Source organism: Larus michahellis, chromosome 8 (genome assembly GCF_964199755.1).
Source record: "Larus michahellis chromosome 8, bLarMic1.1, whole genome shotgun sequence".
NCBI classification, from domain to species: Eukaryota; Metazoa; Chordata; class Aves; order Charadriiformes; family Laridae; genus Larus; species Larus michahellis.
In genome coordinates this window covers 28,989,403-29,009,964 of record NC_133903.1, presented here as the reverse complement: position 1 = coordinate 29,009,964, position 20,562 = coordinate 28,989,403, and the positions used below count along the sequence as shown (strand labels likewise).

Sequence of the window (20,562 nt, the reverse complement as noted above, 5' to 3'; positions counted from 1 at the left end):
AGCTGACTCCCTCTGAGATTTAGCAGAGATATTTGATCATACTTAGAAAACAGAGATGTTATTGCTGACTACCTTATCAAGCTCTTGTGAGGATTTAATTATATAGGCTGCGGCATAGGTCATGGGGAACGTGAGGGAGTGAAAGCTGCTACATAAAAATAGTTATTTAGAACAACCAGGACTAATCTGATGTAGGCTAAAATTTCTTAAAAATTCGTGAAGTTTTGCAAAGAGGGAAAAAGTCCAAAGCAGGACTTTGTTAATATTCCAATTATGAGCATATTAACTGTAAAACTCTAGGAAAATTTAAAATAGTCCATATTGAATTGCTTTAAATACTCCATGTAGAATAATCTTAAATGATGTTGCTGCATCATTAAAGACTGAAGTATTAATTCAAATTTACATCGCACAAGGTGATCTCCATTCACTTTTTACTCGCACTAGATTTAATTACGCTAAGCGTACTGCTTTGCTTTTGCTATAAAACAGTTAATGACAAGACCAATAAAGGCACCACTGAAGACCCAAAGCTCATAAAAACTGTCTTAATTTAACAAACATTAAAACGCAGACAGCAGAAGACAAATGCTTATTTCACGTTATGACTGCAGAGCGGGTTTGAGATGCTTAAAAGCGTCTAATGTGCATTTTTGTATCTTAAATACAAGCAACACAAGAGTCTTACTTCAGTTTCCAGCCCTTCGTTGAGGGGCGTGAAGACGGCAGCATGCCATTACATTGGGCTTGATGCCTTACAGTTCAGTCCTACCTGGGGGCCTGGCTTTGTCTCACGGCCTACAAAATGGCAGGCACGTTCCTCTCTCCAGAAAGGCGGACGAGAGGAAGAACGGCCAAGAGCCGTGGAATTTAGAAGGCACATTCAGGGAGGAAAGCCCAGCAAAGGCCAGCTGTAGGCCATGCATTTGGCCCACTGTGTCCTGCGCCTGGCAGACCTGCTCTTGCCCAAAGACAATTTAATCACCTCACTCCATCACTTCACCTCGGGATGAGACACCAGCGACCGCTCGGTGTCAGTCTGGGCTTCAGCGAGGACACCGCCGCCATCCCGCCGGCCTCTCTCCTCACGGAGGTACCCGCACCGCCTCACGCCGACCCGCCAGCTCCCGGGCGGGCACCGGGGCTGCGGGAGGCTCAGCCCCGCCGCCCCCACCCCCTACTCGGCAGCGCTGAGGGGAAAATAGGAGATCGCACTGCTCGCCCACTGTGGCTTTACCTCAGGGAGGGCGCCCGCCCGCCCGCCCCCCGGCCCCGGTCCCGGTCCCCTCCCGCCGGGCGACACCGCTGGCGGCTGGCGTCGCTCCAGGCCTGCGGCGCCGGTTCAGGGCAGGGGGCCGCGGCTGGCTAGAGGGCTTCGCGCCAGGGCGGGCCGTTCATGGAGAGGGGCCGTGGGGCGGGAGAGCAGGACCGGCGGGGCTGAGGTAAAGGAGGGCGGCGGCGGGGAGCCCCGCCGGGCTGGGTGCCGCATCGCCCGGAGGGAGAAGGGGAGTGGGAGCGCGGCGCTGACAGGCGGCGGAGAGTGGGGGGCCGGGCGGCCGCAGCGGAGGTGTGGGGAAGGCGGGGAAAGGAGCGAGCGGCCCCCAGCCACCGCCGAACGCCGGCGGGGAGTGGGGGGCCGGGCGGCCGCAGCGGAGGTGTGGGGAAGGCGGGGAAAGGAGCGAGCGGCCCCCAGCCACCGACGAACGCCGGCGGGGAGGGAGGGAGGAGGGCGCTGGGCGGCCCGGTTTCGGCAGCCCCATCCGCGCTCCCCCTGCCCAGCCCCGGCCATGAATATGTAACTCCCCTCTATTTCCCGAGCTCCATTGCGGAGGCTGCTGCTCGCCATATTGTGCTGCTGGGGCTGCGGCTTCTTTGCCGGTGAGAGACGGTGACGGGAGGGAGCGAGCGAGCGGCGCGGCGGCCTGAGGCGGGTGCCCGGCGGGCGGTGAGCGCAGGGTGGCGGGCGGGGGCCGGGGCGGCTGCGGTCGCGGTCGCCACCGCCGGGTCCCTCCCCCTAGTGGGGTAGGGGAGGGTGCGGAGTCGCCGGCTGCGGCCGGTGGTGTCCCAGTGGGGCGTCTGGTGCTGGGCGCGGTGCCCGACCTTGGTGTGGGGTGAGCAGAGGAGGGGCTGTGCCTTCCTGATGTGATTGCCATGGCGGGGGGTGTCCCACAGTGGGCTCCCCCCAGGCTGGGGGACTGTCCGGGGAGGAGCCGCGGCCAGGCTCCCCCGGCCCCGGCCGGGCAGTCGCGGCGCAGGTGGGTGTGCTCGCCCTGAGTTTCTGTCAGGCGCTCCCCCCCACCACCACCCCACCCCCGGGCCGCGACTGCTCGCCCCCCGCTTACCGGCCCCGTATGCTGGGGGGGCTGCCGGGGCCGCGGCAGGTGCCCGGTCCCCTTCGTCTCCCCCTGAGCCTGGTGCCTTCGGCGGTGCTGCCGGGAGCTCCGCAAGCCCCGAGGCGGCCCCGGCGGAGCGGCGTGTGGCCGCGGAGCCCTAAGGTGCGGGGACATATATATATATACACACACACACACATACGTGTTCACGCACACGCACACTCTGGAAGCTGCAGGGAGAGGTACCTCACACAGCTCCATACCACAACCGCATACCGTAACACCGACCCAGAGAGCGAGGCATTGCCAAATGCCTTCCTTGGGAAGGGAGAGCTGATTAACGGAGTCACGAGCCATTATTGTTGTTGTTATAAATTGCCCCTGCTTGAAATACAGTACTCAATATGATTTATTGCACTGCATTCCGAGTCTTTTGTTTCTTTTAAAGCCTGTGCGCATCACCGTGCTGAACAGTACCTGCAAGGCATGATGCTGATAAACTGATACTGGGAACGACCTGACTGCTCTTGTGAAAATGTCATCGTTCCCAGCAGGGCATCAGTTGGAGAAAGACACTGCGTTGGGAGCTGTAGCTGTGTCTCCTCCCTTCACACTCGCTCTCATCACTTCTGATGCGAATTTAGCACCTGTTTCTTGCCAACTTTTATACTCTGTGATAGCTGGCTCTTCAAAATAATTTGGCTTCCTTGGACCCACCCCGTGGCATAGCGTATATGTGAAACAAACACTCTGAGCAGTGTTCTTCTTAGGATTTTTGTTAAGCTATTTGCTTTTCAGACCATCTTCTATGGAAAATAATTGTATCAAGTGCCTAATTCCATAGAAATCCAGAGGACGGCTAGTGGAGAAAGATGATTTCCAGTATGATAAATCATAATCCAGTCCTGTTTGGAAGTGGTTATAGCTCTGTGTAATAACTATGCATTGCACGCAGGCTTTTAAGGATTAAAGGAAATTGCTTGCATTTGAAAAAACATGACTGGTGTGCGGGTGAAATTATTTTTGCTTGGGGAAAATTCTTTAATCAAATATGTCATTCATCCAGTGACAAAGATTCGATTTTTCATAGGAGTTCCCTGCAGAGGTGCTCTCATTTGTATTCATCTATGTTTTCATTAAAAACTTTTGTAATGAGATAATTTGACATTTTTATACATCTTGTCAAGCTCAGAGCTGGCATTCAACTTGTCAGCTAAGACAGAGGCACTTACTCTCACAGTAGCAGGTATTGATAAGTAGTATGTTTTGCATTAAAAGATATACTTGTTGGAGGGATTAGCTTTGCTAATTGTTTGGAGACGGGAGGAATTTTCACTGGGCAGATAATAGCATGAGCTACAGTGTCAGGTAACAAGCTTTGTGGCTAGATCTGACTCTGTATCACTTCAGTGATACTTAAATAAGTTTCTAACATCTTTAGACCTTATTGACACCACAAATTGTTATTTGCAATGTTTAATAAATGCCTTATTATTTTCTGCATTCAGCTTCATAATAATAATAGGACATAGATTTTGCATTGGATTTTTTTTTTTAATTTCTTCAGTGGCCAAAATATTGACCTTTGGCTTCAAACCTTTGAAACACACCAGCCCTACTGCAGCTGCCAAGAAAAGCACTGCCGGGCATGTTGTAGAGTTGAAATAATACGCAATTCCAGTGAAATAAATTGCATCAGGCTCCCTTTGTCAATGACACTTTGTGTTTTAAGAGTGATACATGGTAATACGTTGAGTTTAAAACTTGGTTGGGCATCTTGGGTGGTTAGAGCAGAATTCTGGCATTTTCAGGGCTGTATTATCATGAAACAGAAATACGTTTGGCACCTGCAGGAAAGCCATCAGTCTTATATGTGAAATAGATGTTGGGGTATGTTGATTTCTTTGGCTTCCTTTAAATATTTCTCTTTGCTTAATAAAAAGGATGCGGGGGGGGGGGGAAGGCATGGGGAAAAGGGAGCCTGAAAAATTAGACTTAAGTCTACAACTGTTCAGTTGTATTTTTCTTAGAAGGAGCACTGGGTCTACTCTTACTGAAGCACAATTTCAAAGAACGTGTATGAAAGAAGCATCAGAGTAAAGGGATTCCTTCAATTTTTTTTTTTTTTTTTTTTTTGCTTAAATACCCATTACCTATATTTTACTGAATAGATCAGCAGTTTAATAATAATGCAAACAGAGAGGAAAGAGATTGGAAAAGGGATGTTATTGAGTTTAACCTTGGTTCTGCTTGTTGATGAAAATAACTGGCCTTTGTAGCTGACCTTAAATTCTTAATTTTCTGAGGAATAAGCAGCGTTCCATATTATGGACCTGTTTAGACTTGTTGCAGTGGAGAAATATTTTAGGAATTATCCCTGTCTGCCTTCCCCCCACTTCTGGATCGTGGAGCTCTCTTGTGAACAGCTGGGAGTTAGCAGTAGTATGCTGCTAGCTAATTAAAAACCTAATCCATTCTTTACTCTTTACCGCTCAGGGATAACATTAAACTATTTTGGATGATTACCAGGTTTAAACTGTGTAAGTATTGCTCCTGCAGTAGTTTACAAAATATACAGTTTTATCTGACAGAGACTCCTTAGAACACAAATTGTTGTTAGCTGTCACCCAGCTTTAGACGAAAGCTGTCTGGTTGCCAAATTAACAATTTTTTTTCTATATATTTATTGTAGCTACTAAGTCAATCATGCATACGATGACTTGAATCTTTCTTTTTGTCTCGCAAGTGTTGTGGGGGAGTTTATTTCCTGTTTATTAATAACCAAGCTGTCATTTGTTCTCATTAAGAAATTTATATCGCTATTGGTTGTAGCTAGGTCCACTATGATAACTGGTAAGCAGGTGAGAAATTTTTGTGGCTAACATAGCTCTGGAAAAACTCAAACCCAAGCGTATGTCTTGATCTGATAGTCTCAGAATTTCTCCCACAATATAAACTCATTAGAATACTACTGCTTACTGCCATTTGTATTAATAAATGTGATGGATGGTAGGTATGCTGAAGGGAAGAATAACAAAGTGTCTCACTTAATGCAATCACAGTTGCCTGGGGAGAGCAGTACACCTATGTACAGTATATTTGGCTTGAGCTTCTATGATGTTTCTTAAAATTTGTTTAGAAGCATCTTGGATCCAATAGCACTGTAACAAAGCAGCCAGAGCAGAAGTCCAAGGAGCCAATGAGCAGGCTTTCATTTTTTCTGCTGGTGCAATGAAACATAACAAACCCATGCTGGTTTCCCAGTGGAAGTGGAAGCAGATCTGTGCTGGCTCCTAAAGGATTGCAGTTCAGGGTCCAGCCTGCTAATTTCAACGTGCCTTCAGTTTTACGCTGTCTCGGCAACTGGGTGGTGAGTGAGCTGGTCTGCAGTGGGGGGAGCAGCAGGTACAGCCCTGAAGAGTGCTCTTAACACATGAACTAAGGAAGCAATATATTAGCTCTGTAGCTCCTGTTTATTAAGATCCTATTGAAGGTACCCTTCCCAGTGGAACAGAGTGCAAGTTTTGATGATCACAGTGCCTGACACCACCACAACTGTCAGGAAGGAACATGAAAGCTTTGACTACACATACCTCTGTCAGGAGTTTTTTATCTGGGTGAGCAGAGTGTTGTATTAAAACTGCAAAGTCCTGAAGGTGAAATTGAAGCAGTGTGTTTCATTATCACCATCAAAAGTGCTGAGCTGTTGGGTAACAAACAGCTGTGCTGTGGTGTTGTTTTTTTTTTTTTTGTTTTCCTGATGTAACTGTAGCTATGTAAGTGATTTCTACCAGCACAGTTATCAGTCAAGGACTGCATTTCTCCACGTTCCCAGTGTAAAAACTCAAAGTAGAAGATTAGTTTTCTAGAGACTTAACCTTTGCTGCTGAATTAGTAACAGCATTTGTGGAGATGGGAAAGATCATTTGGTTTGGAGAGCAAGTATGTTCATAGGATTCCTGTTAAAACGTACAACAAACTAAAAGGCTAGCAACAGGGTTGCTGAAATCATCAAACTTAACCTTATTGATTAGAGTGGTCAGTTCTTGCTTTCTGCAGCTGTTATTTCAGGGAGACAGCAAGAAATTGGTTCTCCTCAAAAAAATGTACCAGGGTAAGAAATTACTGTAAAAACAAAGCACTGGTTGTGAAGCGTAATTCAGTGGCAAGGGGGTACACTCCACAGTAGCAGGGCATGGGGTATTTTCAGACAGTCACATCCACGTAAACGTGGTCTTTTACTGCACACTGTGAGGTGCAGTGCACTCTAAACATGCTACTAGACAATTAATTTAAAAAGGGACCAAAAAAAAAAAATAAGTCTGATTAAAAATATCCTAAGGCAATATGTATTATTCCCGGCCTGTTTGTATGTGTTTAGTTGTTGTGACAGATTCACCTTTTCTGGAGTTTGAAGGTTTACTTTTGTTTGCTCCCACAAATTCTCAATCTCTTATCCCTCCTCCTCTGATCTGATCCAGCACTGCAATGAATTTTAGGCAGGATTTTAGGAAGGCATTTTTGCTTTTCTCCTTCACAGTTGGTTGTTAATTCTGAAGTCTAAGGTTGATTTAACTCTAAGAGCTTAAGAACTTTATTAAGAACTACAGTAGCATGCTTCACAATATGAGAAACTTTACATAAAATTTAATAAATAACAGAGAAAATGGCAATCCTACTCACACCCCCACAGAGTTCTGCTTAATATTGGTACTTCACAGCGCTAAATCATGGCTTGGTAATGGCTGTTTTCCTTTTCATAGGAATTGTTGGCAAAGGTCTTTGGCAAATTTTAAGTCAAGCATTTGTCTGATTTGTTTGCCCACATGAGGAGTGAAAAGGTACTGTTCCTCTAACAGGTTTGTGTTTACTCCTGGCAGGAGGTGCTACTGTTGTATCATATTTTAGTACTCACTTTGGACAAAATATATATTGTGTGAAAAGGTAAGTACCAGGATTTTTTAGCTGTAATGATTAAAATAATTTTACTTCCTGTTGCATTAGAACAGTGGGCAATGTTTGCTTTTTCTTTTGTACCAAAACCTCAAAATTTTTCTAATTAATCCCTCCGAGAGGGAAAAAATCTAAGCTTTTTAGTTTAGGAATATGCTGGGTTTGGAATGTGATGAGTTTGTACATTTAGAGGTATGACAGCTAGAGGAAGATGGGTGAATTCTGGACTACCTGGAGGCAGCTAACATGATATATAGAGTGCTCTCTGCAAATGTGATAATTTCGTGTATTACCATTTTTGTAGCTCAGGAGATGTCTGGGAGGGTATGATATGGAACTGTAAATAAAAGTTGAACACTAAGGACTGAGGTTACTGACCTCAGTGAAAAGGCTGGTGATACCCCTAGCAGGGAACAGAACTCATTAGAATAAAACTCGAATTGGAGCATCAGCTACGTAAGAGCAATGTACATGGACATACAGTGCTTATAGGCTATTATACTTTACTGCTATAAATGTACAGACAAGCACCAACTTAAAATCACATACTTCTGTCATGTCCAAAAGTACATGACTCTTCTTAACACTGGGAGAAAAGAGCCTTGAGTATGATCAAAAGTTTAATTTGATATTATTTTTTTTCTTAATGCTTTTGATATCTAAAATGGGAAGATTCTCTCTCTCTGGTCACTTCTGTTAGGGCTAGATTGATTGGATTCTTCCCTAGGTGTACATGTGTGTGGCAGATGGTTTGTGTGAGGTCACAGCACCAATGTTTCTAAAGGGCAGGGACGAGCAGCTCGAGGGCCAGAGTGGAAATGCTGCCACACTCCCCGCAGCGCTTCATTTCAGGTCCAGTAAATGGTGAATGGCAATTAACTGGAAGACGTCGCATCTCGAGGCACCAGGCAAAACCACTTTCTTCCTTAGGAGAATAACTACAGTGAAGAGACTGTAAAAGCCCAAGCGCTAGCAAGGTAGTGTGTTGCAGAAATGCCAGTAGTAGTATCTTTTTCCCCCCTCTGTCAGATGTCATCTGTCCGTAGCCTGCTGGCTGTTCCTTAATTACAACATCAGGTGGTGGTACTTGGGTTTCAAGGAAGGATTGTTGTTTTTTTTTCTATGATGAAGAAAAGTGCCTATTAGATTTATGGGGCAGGTTGTGGAAAATGGAAGCTTGGGACTAGTTATCAGGAAATCTAAAAACTCAGAACTAGTGTGATTGAGAGGGACAATCATGTTGGGAAAATGTCTGTAGCGTTACCCACTGCTGAGGCTGTTAAACTGTGCCACTGCCTCAGGTTTCTCTGCATTCCTCGGTTTTATTGGCTGCTTTGGGATGGTTTTGAGTCTGTGGTCTTGAATTAATTATACAACCTTTTTTTTCTTTTTTTTCCCCTCCTTGCCTGTAGCGCTCTAGGGCAGAAATTAGGTTGTCTCTCTTTGCTAACTGCTCTTTATAGACCGACAAACTTTGAATTTATCAGTTTGACCATCTGAAAATGCAGAGCTTTCTAATACTTGCTTTGGGAATAAACACAGGTTCCCTCATTTTTATGTACTTCCAGTATTGAGTGCCATAAAGTAACTTCTCATGTAGTCGAGTGTCTTCTAGATGAAAAGCTTTGTTATTGAAAGTAATGGGATAAGACTAAAAAGTGTGAATCTTTCTAGTGTGACCTTTACAATGGATTTCAATGAGCTTCACATTTTGAGAAATCTAGACTCAATTTTAAGTGCCAAATGAGAGAATCTGCCAAACTGTCTGAAACATTAGGTGCTTTCAAGCAGCCTGTAGAAATGCTTACTTATAACTTCTAATACACATTCTGGTGACACAATACTATAAAGAAAAGGAGAATATGTTATTTTTTCATATAGAACAGGTTGGATTTGTACTTTAAATGTAGAACTTGGCACAACCTTGAGTGTGGGGAACATCTGGCACTCATGTATGTACAAATAATTATTAGTAACTTCTTCATTGTGCCCATCGATCATTTATCTGATGTCCAGTGGGAGTTGGATGTGCCCATCTGAAAGTAAAATTTGTGGTTTTTTTAATGTTAGTTTTCTGGTTTTATTATATCTCAGCCATGGTGGGGCTATATTGATATAATTGATCAAAACGTTTCAGTCAACACTCAGGCCCAATACAGATCTGGAAATGGTAGGGGAACAGGGAAGAAAACTAAGGAGGCTTATTTGTTCATCATCTAGCAGATTAAAAGCTCCATGCGGTGGTGTAATGGGATTTTTTTTTTATTTTTTTTTTTTTCTTGGCAGGGGGCTCCACGTGTTTGAATTTACCATGTTTCCACAGATTTCAGCTTTGTACATACTAGAGGAGAGGAGGTGTTTGCTAGTCATAAAATGGAGTATGTGTATCTCTCCAGCTTTTCGCTTTAAGGCCGGTATTTTTCCTCTTAAAAGGTGAAAGTGCTTTTACTGCAGACCTTAGGGTGAGAATGAAGCACTCAGCATCTCAGATTAGAAGCCTTTAGAATAAAGCTGGTCAATTATTTATCACGACACTTGTACCGTGTCTTCTGCAGCGTGGCCTCGGGCTTGTAGGCAAGGATGCAATATAAATGAGAGCGTTAATACACTTGTTCTCCAGATTGATAGGTTTGCTGACGGTCTGGCACCCGGAGAGCTGCAGTTCTGTGTTAGCAAGTGTAAGCACATGAGTTTAGGCAAGATGTGACTTGTGCATGCGATGATCTCTTTGCTATGGGGCTGCTCAGACAGGTTCTTTGCTGTGATGGAGCTGTGTGATGTTGGGAGCAGGCTTTTCGCTTAAGAGAGGTTGGAATTACTGGGATTTAGTTGTCTTAATCTCCCACAGTCTGTGCGCTTCAGCAGATTTTGGGAAGGGTGTGGATGATTAGCAGCTTCACAACTTTCTCTCAGTAGTTGAAATGATAAATAATTTTATGTGTCAGCTTTAAAAGCACTGAAGAGTAGTATCCAGCGCAGACGCAGAATAATAATGTTGGGGGACTGTTAGAACAACCGACTGGCAACAACACATAAGAAAAATCCTTACCCCAAAGGACTTGGCTTCCCGTATGCCCAGAATTACCTTAAATAATAGTGGAAATTAGAATACAAAGAAATACTCTTTCCTTTCTTTCCTACTAGTACACTTCCCTGGTACGCTTAATACTGTCATTAAATTCATATCTCTGAATAACTTAAATAAAATCCCCAGAATCCTGATGGGATGGTCCGGTTCTTGGCCAGACTGGGAGCTGAAAGGCTGCAGCGGGGTTGTGGCAGCTGGTCACTTAACAGGGAGGTAAGGTCCTAACTGGACATCTTACTTTTCTGATCCACACAGAGGAACATGTCTCTTATGCCAAGTAAACTGAATTTTAGGGCACAATATTTATATAGTAAAAATTGGAGTTGATGGTCTGTCATCTCCTAATTATTTCTTTTGTTGCCTCTTCAGACCGTTATTACTTATTAGACATAATAGTGGATGTGGCCGTTTTACGTCAGGTTTTTTTGTCCCCTCCCCCTTTTTTCATAAGGTGAGAAAACTCTGATTTCTGTGCCTGGGTAAAAGTAGATATAATAATGTTTTCTGCACTGCTTCTCTTGCTTTTCTCTCAACAATTAATTAAAGCTTATAAAGTAACCTTGTTCTCCAGAGAGGCTGACCCTTTTCATACAGAACTTGATGAATTGGAAATTGGATTATAACGTACCTGGTAGGTGCCGATAGACTCTACATTTGGCTGCTGATTTGAAAGGTCTGGAAATACAAACCTAGGTTTTTAAAAAAGTGATAAAAGTAATGAAGAGAGCCCTTCTGCTTTTTCCACCTAGTAGAAATGTCTGCAACTGTGATCTTGCCTCTTATATGGTTACATTTTATTTTTAAACACATCGCACAGTCTGGGATAAGTTTTCCTGCTTCAAGACAGGGGATTTTGGAGCAATGGGGAGGATTGTCCTCTTTCCCCTCGTGTGAAAGTATTTTCTGTTCAGAAACATCGTTTTCTTCTGTCGTTTTGACCTGACTTTCTTTCACATGTCTGCAGTGATCATGGGTAGTAGTTTTGTCTCACCTCATACAATAATCCCCAAATTTTGATGGGTGCATCATTCTGTTGAATGCAGTTATTTTTAGCCCTGTCCATTTCCAGGAATGCCCATCTGCCACTACTGATACAAAAAATGAGCGAAACCCTGATACTGTGTGTATTTTGTGTTTCTGAAACTTAAAAACTTTTGACTCACACCCCACCACCACCTCACCACCCCTCACCCCCCCAAAAATGCTGTTGCAGATCAGGTGCACATCCACCAACGCCCAGCAGGATTGCAGAGGAGAACCGCAGCTCTTGAGTGAGATTACCCAGTGCCTGGGTGTAACTTGATCTCTCAGTATTCTCTAAACTCCCAACTGGAAACCCTTAGCGCTGGATTTTCAGGAGGAAAAAGAAAGGCACTATAGCATGCTTCCAGTGGCCGCGTTTAGCTAGTTTTCTGGGTGCGTGCATAACTCTGCCCTTCCACTCGGTTAGCAAGCAGATCCTACTTGACCCGTTTCCGTGTTTGTCAGTGGATGGTTTATTAACATTTTCCACATCAGGTGGCATTTGCAGCTTTTGCACCACCCGGCCAAAGCTTTATGGCCTTCAGTTCTGTGTCACTTTTGTTTAACAACCTTAATTACTTTTTGCAGCGTGTTCACAGCTGGCTGACTCCCTCGGTTCCTCTGGAGTGTACGGAGCCTGGGATTATCCCTGTGTAATGCAGCGGAGCCTGCTACGGGGATGTACAAGTGTTCACCCCGTACTTCTGCCGTGTTGGCACAGAGACCGTGGTGTCTGTACAGACCCGGGGCCGCCTCACTTGCTCGGGACAGGGAGCTGGTCCTGTTCCTGAGCATCCAACTTTCTCTCTTTTATTTCCCAGCCATGTCTCAAGCCGTGCAGACGAATGGGACGCAACCTTTGAGCAAAACGTGGGAGCTCAGTTTGTACGAATTGCAACGAACGCCTCAGGTAATACGTGCTAAAGAGCTGTCCTCTATGGCATGGCTGCTTTAATACTTTCTAGAACTTGAAACTCGATGTTTAAGATTTTGTTTTTCCTTTATGAGTCTTAACTGCCTATTCTAAATTATAGAATTTTTTTTTTTAAAATTCCTCACTAAAAAATCCGTTTCCCATCATATTAAAAAAAAAAAAAAGATGTTTGATCTTTCTCTCTTTCATTCTTTTCTTTAGTGGTGTGTTTGATGCGGTTGTGTATGTGTCTCATTTTGTCTTTTTACTGTGTTTCCTCTAAAAGACTAGTAAAACATGCAATCTCCGTGAGGAAGTTGAATTCCACTAAAGACCTTTTACTTTATCCCACGCTAGGAAGCGATCACTGATGGCTTGGAAATAGTGGTGTCACCGAGGAGCCTGCACAGTGAACTGATGTGTCCCATCTGTCTGGATATGTTGAAGAACACCATGACGACAAAAGAATGTTTGCATCGCTTCTGTGCTGACTGCATCATTACAGCCCTCAGGAGTGGGTATGTACACATTATTGCAGGGAAGAGGGATTCACTTTAGATGAAAATGTGATCAAGGAAATCCTTTAAGCCCTGGGTGGTGTTGTGGAAGGGTTGCGTGCCTCTGCACTGCAAGTTTCTGAACGCGTGGCCCACCTTTCATATTTCATTCTTTTGTGTTCAGCCATCAGTGGCAGCAGAGCTGGCTTTTTCCTTGTATGAAAAATCATGCCATAACTTCATTTTTTGCAAGGAGTTGAAAACCCCTTTTCTCTTCTTTTTCCCATTTTTCTTTTTTTCTTTTAGATCCAGTAACAGCAAAACAAAACTATACTACATTACTTACAAAAATGCGTCTCGTTTCCCTTCTTCTTCCTTTTCCTAATAATAAATTGCAAATCGTGTGGCCTTTCAGCAGTAGTCCTACTTCCAGGCTTCACTACTGAAACAACTTGTGCTAAAGTACAAATAATTTTGGTTGTATTCTTCAATTACAAGTCCATGTTTTCCCAAAAGCAACAGAATTCTGAGGTAACCAACAGCAATTAAGTCAATGATGTATCTTTTTCTGATAATGGCAGTTACCTGTGTTCAGAGGTGCCACTTAATTTGCTGTGCCTGTGGAAATTCTGATGAGTAATTAGTAAAAATACATTAGAGAGAACCAAGAAAACTATCAGAGGTAAAGACGCCAGTGTTTCAGCTATTGAAACCTCTTCCTCTTACAGGAAAAAAAATTGTGTGAACTTGTTAACTTTTAGTTAAATGAGAACAAAATGGTAAGAAGGACAAAACTGGTTTAGTTTTCCCGGTAATTAGTGCTTGAACTATATAATAGGTTCCTTAATCTTTGTTTTGTCCTGGGAGTGCTAGAAAGACTATGCCTTAATATAATTTCTGCTAGACATGCAGATTTTTTTCTAGGTGAAAATCAAGCCAGAAGATTAAAGTGGAGTGGAACTCTCTGAACTCTTCAATCTAAATACAGTTTGCTAAAACATACTTTGAAAAAAAAAATGAAGCAGGGAGATACATGTTTGGGGGTTTTGTTTAAATATCTGGAACTAAATAGAAGATAGATAGAAGCCCCATTCCAGATTTACTATAAATATTGAGTATTAGTGAGCACTTTGACTAAGAATTGTGGCATTAGGGCAGACTTTTGTTCTTGCCAGAGTCAGTATTGTTTTGTTCCTCCTTCTTCATATCCAGCAACAAAGAGTGTCCCACCTGTCGTAAAAAGCTAGTTTCAAAGAGATCACTGAGACCAGATCCCAATTTTGATGCTCTCATCAGTAAAATTTATCCAAGCCGAGATGAATACGAAGCTCATCAGGAGAGGGTGCTCGCCAGAATCAGCAAGCACAACAACCAGCAAGCTTTAAGTCACAGCATCGAGGAGGGATTAAAGATTCAGGCTATGAACAGGTACGTAATCCCCGTTATTTGTCCACATGTAACCTCAACGCTGAAAATACACCCTCTGTCCTCACTCCCTGTACACCTTGAGACGCCTCTTCTCTCCTCTGAAGTCTGCCGAAATAATTTTTAACCTTTTGTCTACTAATAGAAACCTTTGTATCAGTCCCTGCAGACAGATTTCAGTTTAGATTTACCAAATTATGGCCATCATGTCTCTGATAATTAACCGTAATACAATGAATCCTGTACCAACATATTACCATTACATCCAAATAGCTGCATATAATGCCAGAATTTAAGTTTTAGTTGTGACTTAATTCACAAGGCTGGAATATATGTTTATGCGGTATTGAAATTCTGGGTGTGCATTTAAACCTGAGATAATCAACTGGGAAAGAGGCCCTAAGCTTTGTTGTAGTGAAGCACGGTGTGATTTATATTTTTCATCACGTGGATTCATATTTAGATGAAAATAATGGTCTAAAATTGCGTGGAAATGAACTGTATGAAGTTAAAAATGATCTTAAAATGTGTCTCAAAGGTGTTTGAGGGATAGGAAAAAATCCGTTGCCTCGTTTCTGAGTGTCTTTTTATAAGAAAAAATGAATTTTTAAAAATTTTTTTTTTTAAATATCTCTGAAACATTTAGTTTAGTGCTTGTGCATGCATGTGTGTTATTTCTGGCATGACAGAGAGTGGGAGGAGTTGTACAAGCGGTGTGGGCCCATACATTGGGTGAATTCCGAATGCTAATCCGCATCCATTCCTCCTGGTTTCTGGTCAGGCTACAGAGGGGCAAGAAACAGCAGATTGAGAATGGCAGCGGAGCAGAAGACAATGGTGACAGCTCACACTGCAGCAATGCCTCAACGCACAGCAATCAGGAAGCGGGGCCCAGCAACAAGAGGACCAAAACCTCGGATGATTCTGGGCTAGAACTGGACAATAACAACACAACTGTGGCAATAGACCCCGTCATGGATGGTGCTAGTGAAATCGAATTAGTCTTCAGGCCTCACCCGACCCTCATGGAGAATGATGACAGCGCACAGACGAGGTAAATGTCTTCCAGTCCTCCTCATGTATTCTGCTGTGACTTTTCTCTTCTACCACTCCTTGGCGCTTTCTAAAATCGATTTACTTCAGTCATACCACATCCTGTTTCCCATATGCACTCTTTGCCCCTTTCCATTGCAAGTCAGGTAGATGGTACTGCTCAACTCTCATGAAGAATACAGTAGGAATCTGTTTGAAGCCTTTGATCACAAATGAAGATGTTTTTTAAGGGTTTCTAGCACTGTAGTTCACAGTAGGTACTAAGATGATGGTATATCAGCCCCTTTCTACTTATTATAAGATTCCTTGGGAATAAATAAACCTTGCGTAAGTGTCAGCATTTTTTGGAGCAGCTTTGTGTCAGCGGGAGTTGGAGGCTGGAAGTTTTTCCTGGCATTTTTTTTCACAATCCAGTACAAGCATAGACTGCAAGTTCTGGATCACAGCAATGAGCAATTTCGTGGCGTTTCCTCAGATCTCTTCCTGGCTTTCTCTCCCGATGAGACATCTCTCTGTAGTGCCTATAAATATATTATAAGTTTCAGCCAGCTTGTCTTTTTGGTTTGGGATTGCAGGGGAGTTCTGGGGGCTGTTCTAAAAGGCAAAGAGAAAGCTGAGCTTCTGGGAGAGGCTTCTGCAGCATTTGCAGTCTCGTGTGAAGAATTAAAGTGAGAACGGATAGTGAGACAATAAGGCAGAGTAACTTTATGAGGTGCAGTGTCACGTGTACAGCTCTTGCACCTTACAGCTTTCTGTCCTGGCACTTCAGACTCCACCTCTGTGTAGAAGATTTCGGCAGTGGTGAGTAGTTCTCGAAACCCCTCGACAACCTGTTCTTAGGTTTCTCGTTGCGAGCAGGTGACAGGACAGTGCTGTCTTCCCTCTACAAAGAGCAGGAGGGCTTGTGGGGGAAGTGTCACAAAGATGTAAGGACACTTGGGAACAATATAATTTGGTAAGCTGCTTGCATGTAAGCAATTAATATTATTCTTTGTGAACTATCTTTCACATGTCTTTTCACATGCTATGCTTAATAGTTGGGGGTGTTCCTGATGTCTTTTTCCCATGCCTGCAACTCAAGTGTCTTTGATTATCGTTGTGGTGGTTGTTGCAGATACATCAAGACCTCAGGCAATGCCACCGTCGATCACTTGTCCAAGTACCTGGCCGTGAGATTGGCTTTGGAGGAGCTTCGTAGCAAAGGAGAATCAAACCAGATGAACCTCGACACGGCCAGCGAGAAGCAGTACACCATTTACATTGCTACGGCCAATGGGCAGTTCACTGTAAGTGGAAGTTCTGTCTAAGAGCAAAACTGATCATCAAGACAGCTTTGATAAAGATTTGATTAAAAATCCACTCAGCTGGACTCTTCCTGAGTTGGCTTAGGGATAAAATTCATAGCAACAAGTTGTTTATTTAGAAGCAGATTAGTTCCTTTGTGGCAAAATGTGCACAGCAAAAGCTTGGTTAATAGAAAAGGAGACATATAAATTACTTGGGAAAAATCCAGCGATGCCAGCAACTGCTAGCTGACTTATGTCATTATTTTACAGTTAGAATCAAAGAGGAAAAATATTACTTTATCTGAGAATCTTGTTGGAGGAGCAGATAGCGCTAGCACCAAGGAAGCCTCTGTTGTGAGGTAGCGTTTCTCCCCTTCTGTGTAGGCTTCTACTTCTCTGCTATGGAGCAGCCAAGTACGCTTAGGGAAGAATCTCAGTTGCTGACTTCAGAATACACAGGTACAACAACAAGGCAACATCACAGTTAGGTTGAACTCTGAGCCTGGTCTTACACTTGGGCGTTTATCTGAATAAAGTCTTCTGGCTAAGAGATAGGCAGTCACTTTGAAATAAGAATCTATTTCAAACAGCTTTCAAACATCACCACAGATTGTCTCTTAGACAAAAGCAGGATGCTTCTGCTTTCAATACACATTTACTACTCCCTCTCTTTACAGAGAGGAAAACAGAAGTCCACTTTACTTAGAACTAATTCACATTGCAAAAGTGGTTTTGGTGCTGTTTCAGTGAGCTCGGCAGTTCAGAACAGCTGGCACTGCTGCTTTTTGATGCCGAGTGGTTTGCTAATAACTCATTCCACATTATCAGTGACTTCTTGAAGTCAGTGGATTCCTCTGATTTAAGTAGTCTGTTCCTACAAGTACCACCCAGGCAAGCCATCAGATTCTTTTCATTTCTGTTTGGGTGTTCTCTTCTAGGTATTAAATGGGTCATTCTCCTTGGAACTGGTCAGTGAGAAGTACTGGAAAGTGAACAAACCTATGGAACTGTACTACGCACCAACAAAGGAACACAAATAAGCTGTGCTGGAAAACTGAGATGGGACTCTCTTTTTATAGCTATGAATTCTTTAATATTACAAGAAGGCACCACCATTATCTTCATGGATGATACACATGATGCCTTCAGGCTCTCTCCGTATACTTATTAATATGATTAGACAGTATTCTGGGTTGTATTTAATTTAGTCTTTGGTTTGGGTTTTTGGTTTTTCCCTAGGAGACTAAATGACCTAGTCCAGTGCATTCCAGTGTTTGCCATGCTTTTTTGTTTCTAATGCATGATAACTGAATGAGTGTTCCAGTTTGGAATGTCTTAATTTTGTCCAGGTAAATCTGGATTTCTAATACATTTGACACAGTTACAGTAGCCTCTGTGAAGTATTGAGCATTGGATGGCTAAGTCAGTCTATTCAATAGTAACATATGCCAAGAAATGTGTTAAATGTTGTAATTTGCTAATGGTTATCCATATAAAAGATGGGTAGAGAACTTATTTCCAAGAGTATTGCAGCTAGAGCTCATCTCATTCCCTAGAAAAGATTTATTAGTCATTGTCTCGGGAACAAATAGAGCTGTACTGAGAAAACTGACACCTTAAAACCTTGCTGTTTACTGGGCTTAATACTTCAGTGCAAGGGGATTCAAGAGATGGGTTTGCTTTTCAATGAATTTCAGTCAAGAAAACCCCAAACAACGTAAACCCCTCACTCTTTCACATGTAGAACCTGCCAATCGCGATGTGCCCTGCAGCTTCCCCTCTGGCCCCTGCTGCAGTGTTACCTCAGCCTCACAAGCTCAACTGAAGAAAATCTGGAAGTTGTACAGCCCTGCTCTGGTCCCTGTATAAAACAGGTTTTTATTATGAATGTATCAGAATGTTCTCTAAAGAACTGTCCTGAAAACTTTTTTTTTTTTTTAAAGCAAATCCCAGAAATTCCAGCACATGGACATAATGCAACATCAAAATGCTTTGCTTTATGGAATGTGTGCTGCCCCAGCTGTGAGCTAATTTGGGTGTCAGTTTGAGCAAGGAGGACTTCAAAACCATAAGCTGCTCCAAGATTTTTTTAAATTTTTTTTTCCATAGCTTTAACAAACGTGGCTTAGCACTTTGGAAGACAATTTTAGTACTTGACAAGTTTACCATTTAGTGTCTTAAATTTAGGTTCAAGTTTTAGAACTTGCCAGTAGGCTGTTGGGTGAAGTCCAGTAGCTGCTGTTCATTTGCATGTCAAACTCCTCATCCCTGCTCTGGACCTTGCCATCGCTTAGTGGAGGTTAATTACCTATTAGCAGTCTGTCTTAAGGGAAGTGATGTTGCCGTGAGCTTCCCTTTGCTGTAAGACTTGCTGATGGAGCCTTCACCCCTTTGCACCTGAAGCTGGAAGCAAAAAGTGTTGCAGATCGGTAGTTGAGAAGTGTTATACTTTAAATCGTATGGTTTGTCTTGCCCATGGCCAAGACTGGTTTTGGCACGTGGTACACAAGGATTCAGGTGCTTGGGGAGGAATTACCACCTTTCCATTGCTTCTGTCTCTCAAGCCTCGCACTTGTAAATATGTGTCCATTCCCACTGCTGTTTCAGCTCAGCTTTAGCCCCATGTCAAAACTGCACAGGCTTCTTTAAGTAACTTAATTTATTTTCTCTTAACTGGAAAGACTTTTTTTTTCTGTGACAGGAAACAGAAGTTTTCAGGCCCCACAGAACACAGAGGGGGCAGTTTTAAAGGAAGTGTGTTACTTGTGACTTTGGTGAAATGTTGCATTGTATAGACTAGTAGTGCATGTCCACTGAATAGAATCTTGGGGGCAGGGGAGTGGCGATTATAAATGCTTTAAAATTTATGGGTGAACTTCTAGACTAGCTGCAGCTTCCCTTCCCCTTGTGATAGCAAAGGTAAGGGCCAGGCCCTTACGCGAGAGGTGTTAGTGAGGCTGAGGGGTCTGTCTAGGAGCAATCTGTCACTTTGTCCCCCAGTTCCTTAAAAAGCGTGGGAGAATGTGAAGCTTTTATTTTCATGTTGTAGTGAATTGACTGAATATTTATGTTCCTTAAATATTATCTATATAATGTAGTTGTTTGATTAAACCATTGATTGCACTGTGACTCTTTAGTGCTATAAACTATTTTATTTTCAAAATGACTTTACTCTTCCACCTTTTAAAGCCATATTATTTTTAAAGTACATGTGTGTTAGGTACAACTAAGCTCTAGTGTCCAACTATAGTAACACTCAATAAAAGCCAAAGTGTTATCAATGACCTATTGGAAAGTGCAGTGCTGCTTCCTCTTACAATTCATAAAAGAAAGCCTTTGGACGGTTTTTGTGCTGTTCTAATCAGGTGTTTGTCCTCTCCAACATGCTGATCAGCTGATAACACAACACTGATTTCAGTACTTTAATGGTTCCCGCAGTTGAGCAGTTCTGATTTTCTGTAGACACAAGGCACTCGCAGCAGCTTGACCCAATGAAGATTTGTTGTTGGGTATTGAAGGTGTGCTGTCAGCCAGAGAGGCAGAGAGTGCCTGGCAAAGTACTACGCCAAGGATCGGCTCAGGCCTGGTGGTACAGCATCGCTCAGCCCTAAAAATAGACCGCTACTGAACAGAAAGAGAATCCCCACAGGCCTGAGTTACAAACCCCCGTTCTGTTGGTCACGTACAACAGGCAACACTCCTTGTCCCAGCTTGTAGTTCCTTCTGCCCCTCCGACAGAGGGGAAAGCAACAAATTGTACGGACAAGCCCAAATTTGAGTTTCCCCGCCCCTTCTTGTGCACAACTGTGAACACCACAGAGCAGCCTGTTTGAATTGAAAAGATGCACAATACCTGCTGTTATTCAGGAGCAGCCCTAGGAGTCATCAAAAGTGTTTCCCCAACAGGCTTCAGTTGAACTTTCTTTAGTGTACTTTTTTTCTTACACTTTAGTGTAATTGGAACACTCCCTTTTGCTCCAGTTAACTGACT

At 43.2% G+C, this 20,562-nt stretch overlaps 1 protein-coding gene across 2 annotated transcripts; it reads left to right on the top strand.

The window, feature by feature from the left end:
* The first annotated feature begins 1,623 nt into the window (after nt 1-1,623).
* RNF2 (ring finger protein 2) lies at nt 1,624-19,700 on the top strand. Of its 2 annotated transcripts, none has more exons than XM_074596844.1 (7): nt 1,624-1,878; nt 12,219-12,307; nt 12,668-12,828; nt 14,020-14,235; nt 15,014-15,286; nt 16,400-16,571; nt 17,510-19,700. In XM_074596844.1, the coding sequence occupies exons 2-7, from the start codon at nt 12,221-12,223 to the stop codon at nt 17,609-17,611; spliced, it is 1,011 nt and encodes a 336-aa protein (XP_074452945.1). In that variant the 5' UTR covers nt 1,624-1,878; nt 12,219-12,220; the 3' UTR covers nt 17,612-19,700. The 2 variants fall into 2 exon arrangements, with proteins under 2 accessions (XP_074452945.1, XP_074452946.1); XM_074596845.1 differs by having other exon boundaries at nt 1,717-1,945.
* Nucleotides 19,701-20,562: the final 862 nt, after the last annotated feature.

What these genes read in the sequence shown, in the direction of transcription:
- RNF2 (XM_074596844.1), top strand. Translation starts at nt 12,221, where the DNA reads ATGTCTCAAGCCGTGCAGACGAATGGGACGCAACCTTTGAGCAAAACG. An exon ending in AAGATTCAGGCTATGAACAG is followed by an intron (nt 14,236 to 15,013) that starts GTACGTAATCCC and finishes GTTTCTGGTCAG; the next exon opens with GCTACAGAGGGGCAAGAAAC. An exon ending in GATGACAGCGCACAGACGAG is followed by an intron (nt 15,287 to 16,399) that starts GTAAATGTCTTC and finishes TGGTTGTTGCAG; the next exon opens with ATACATCAAGACCTCAGGCA.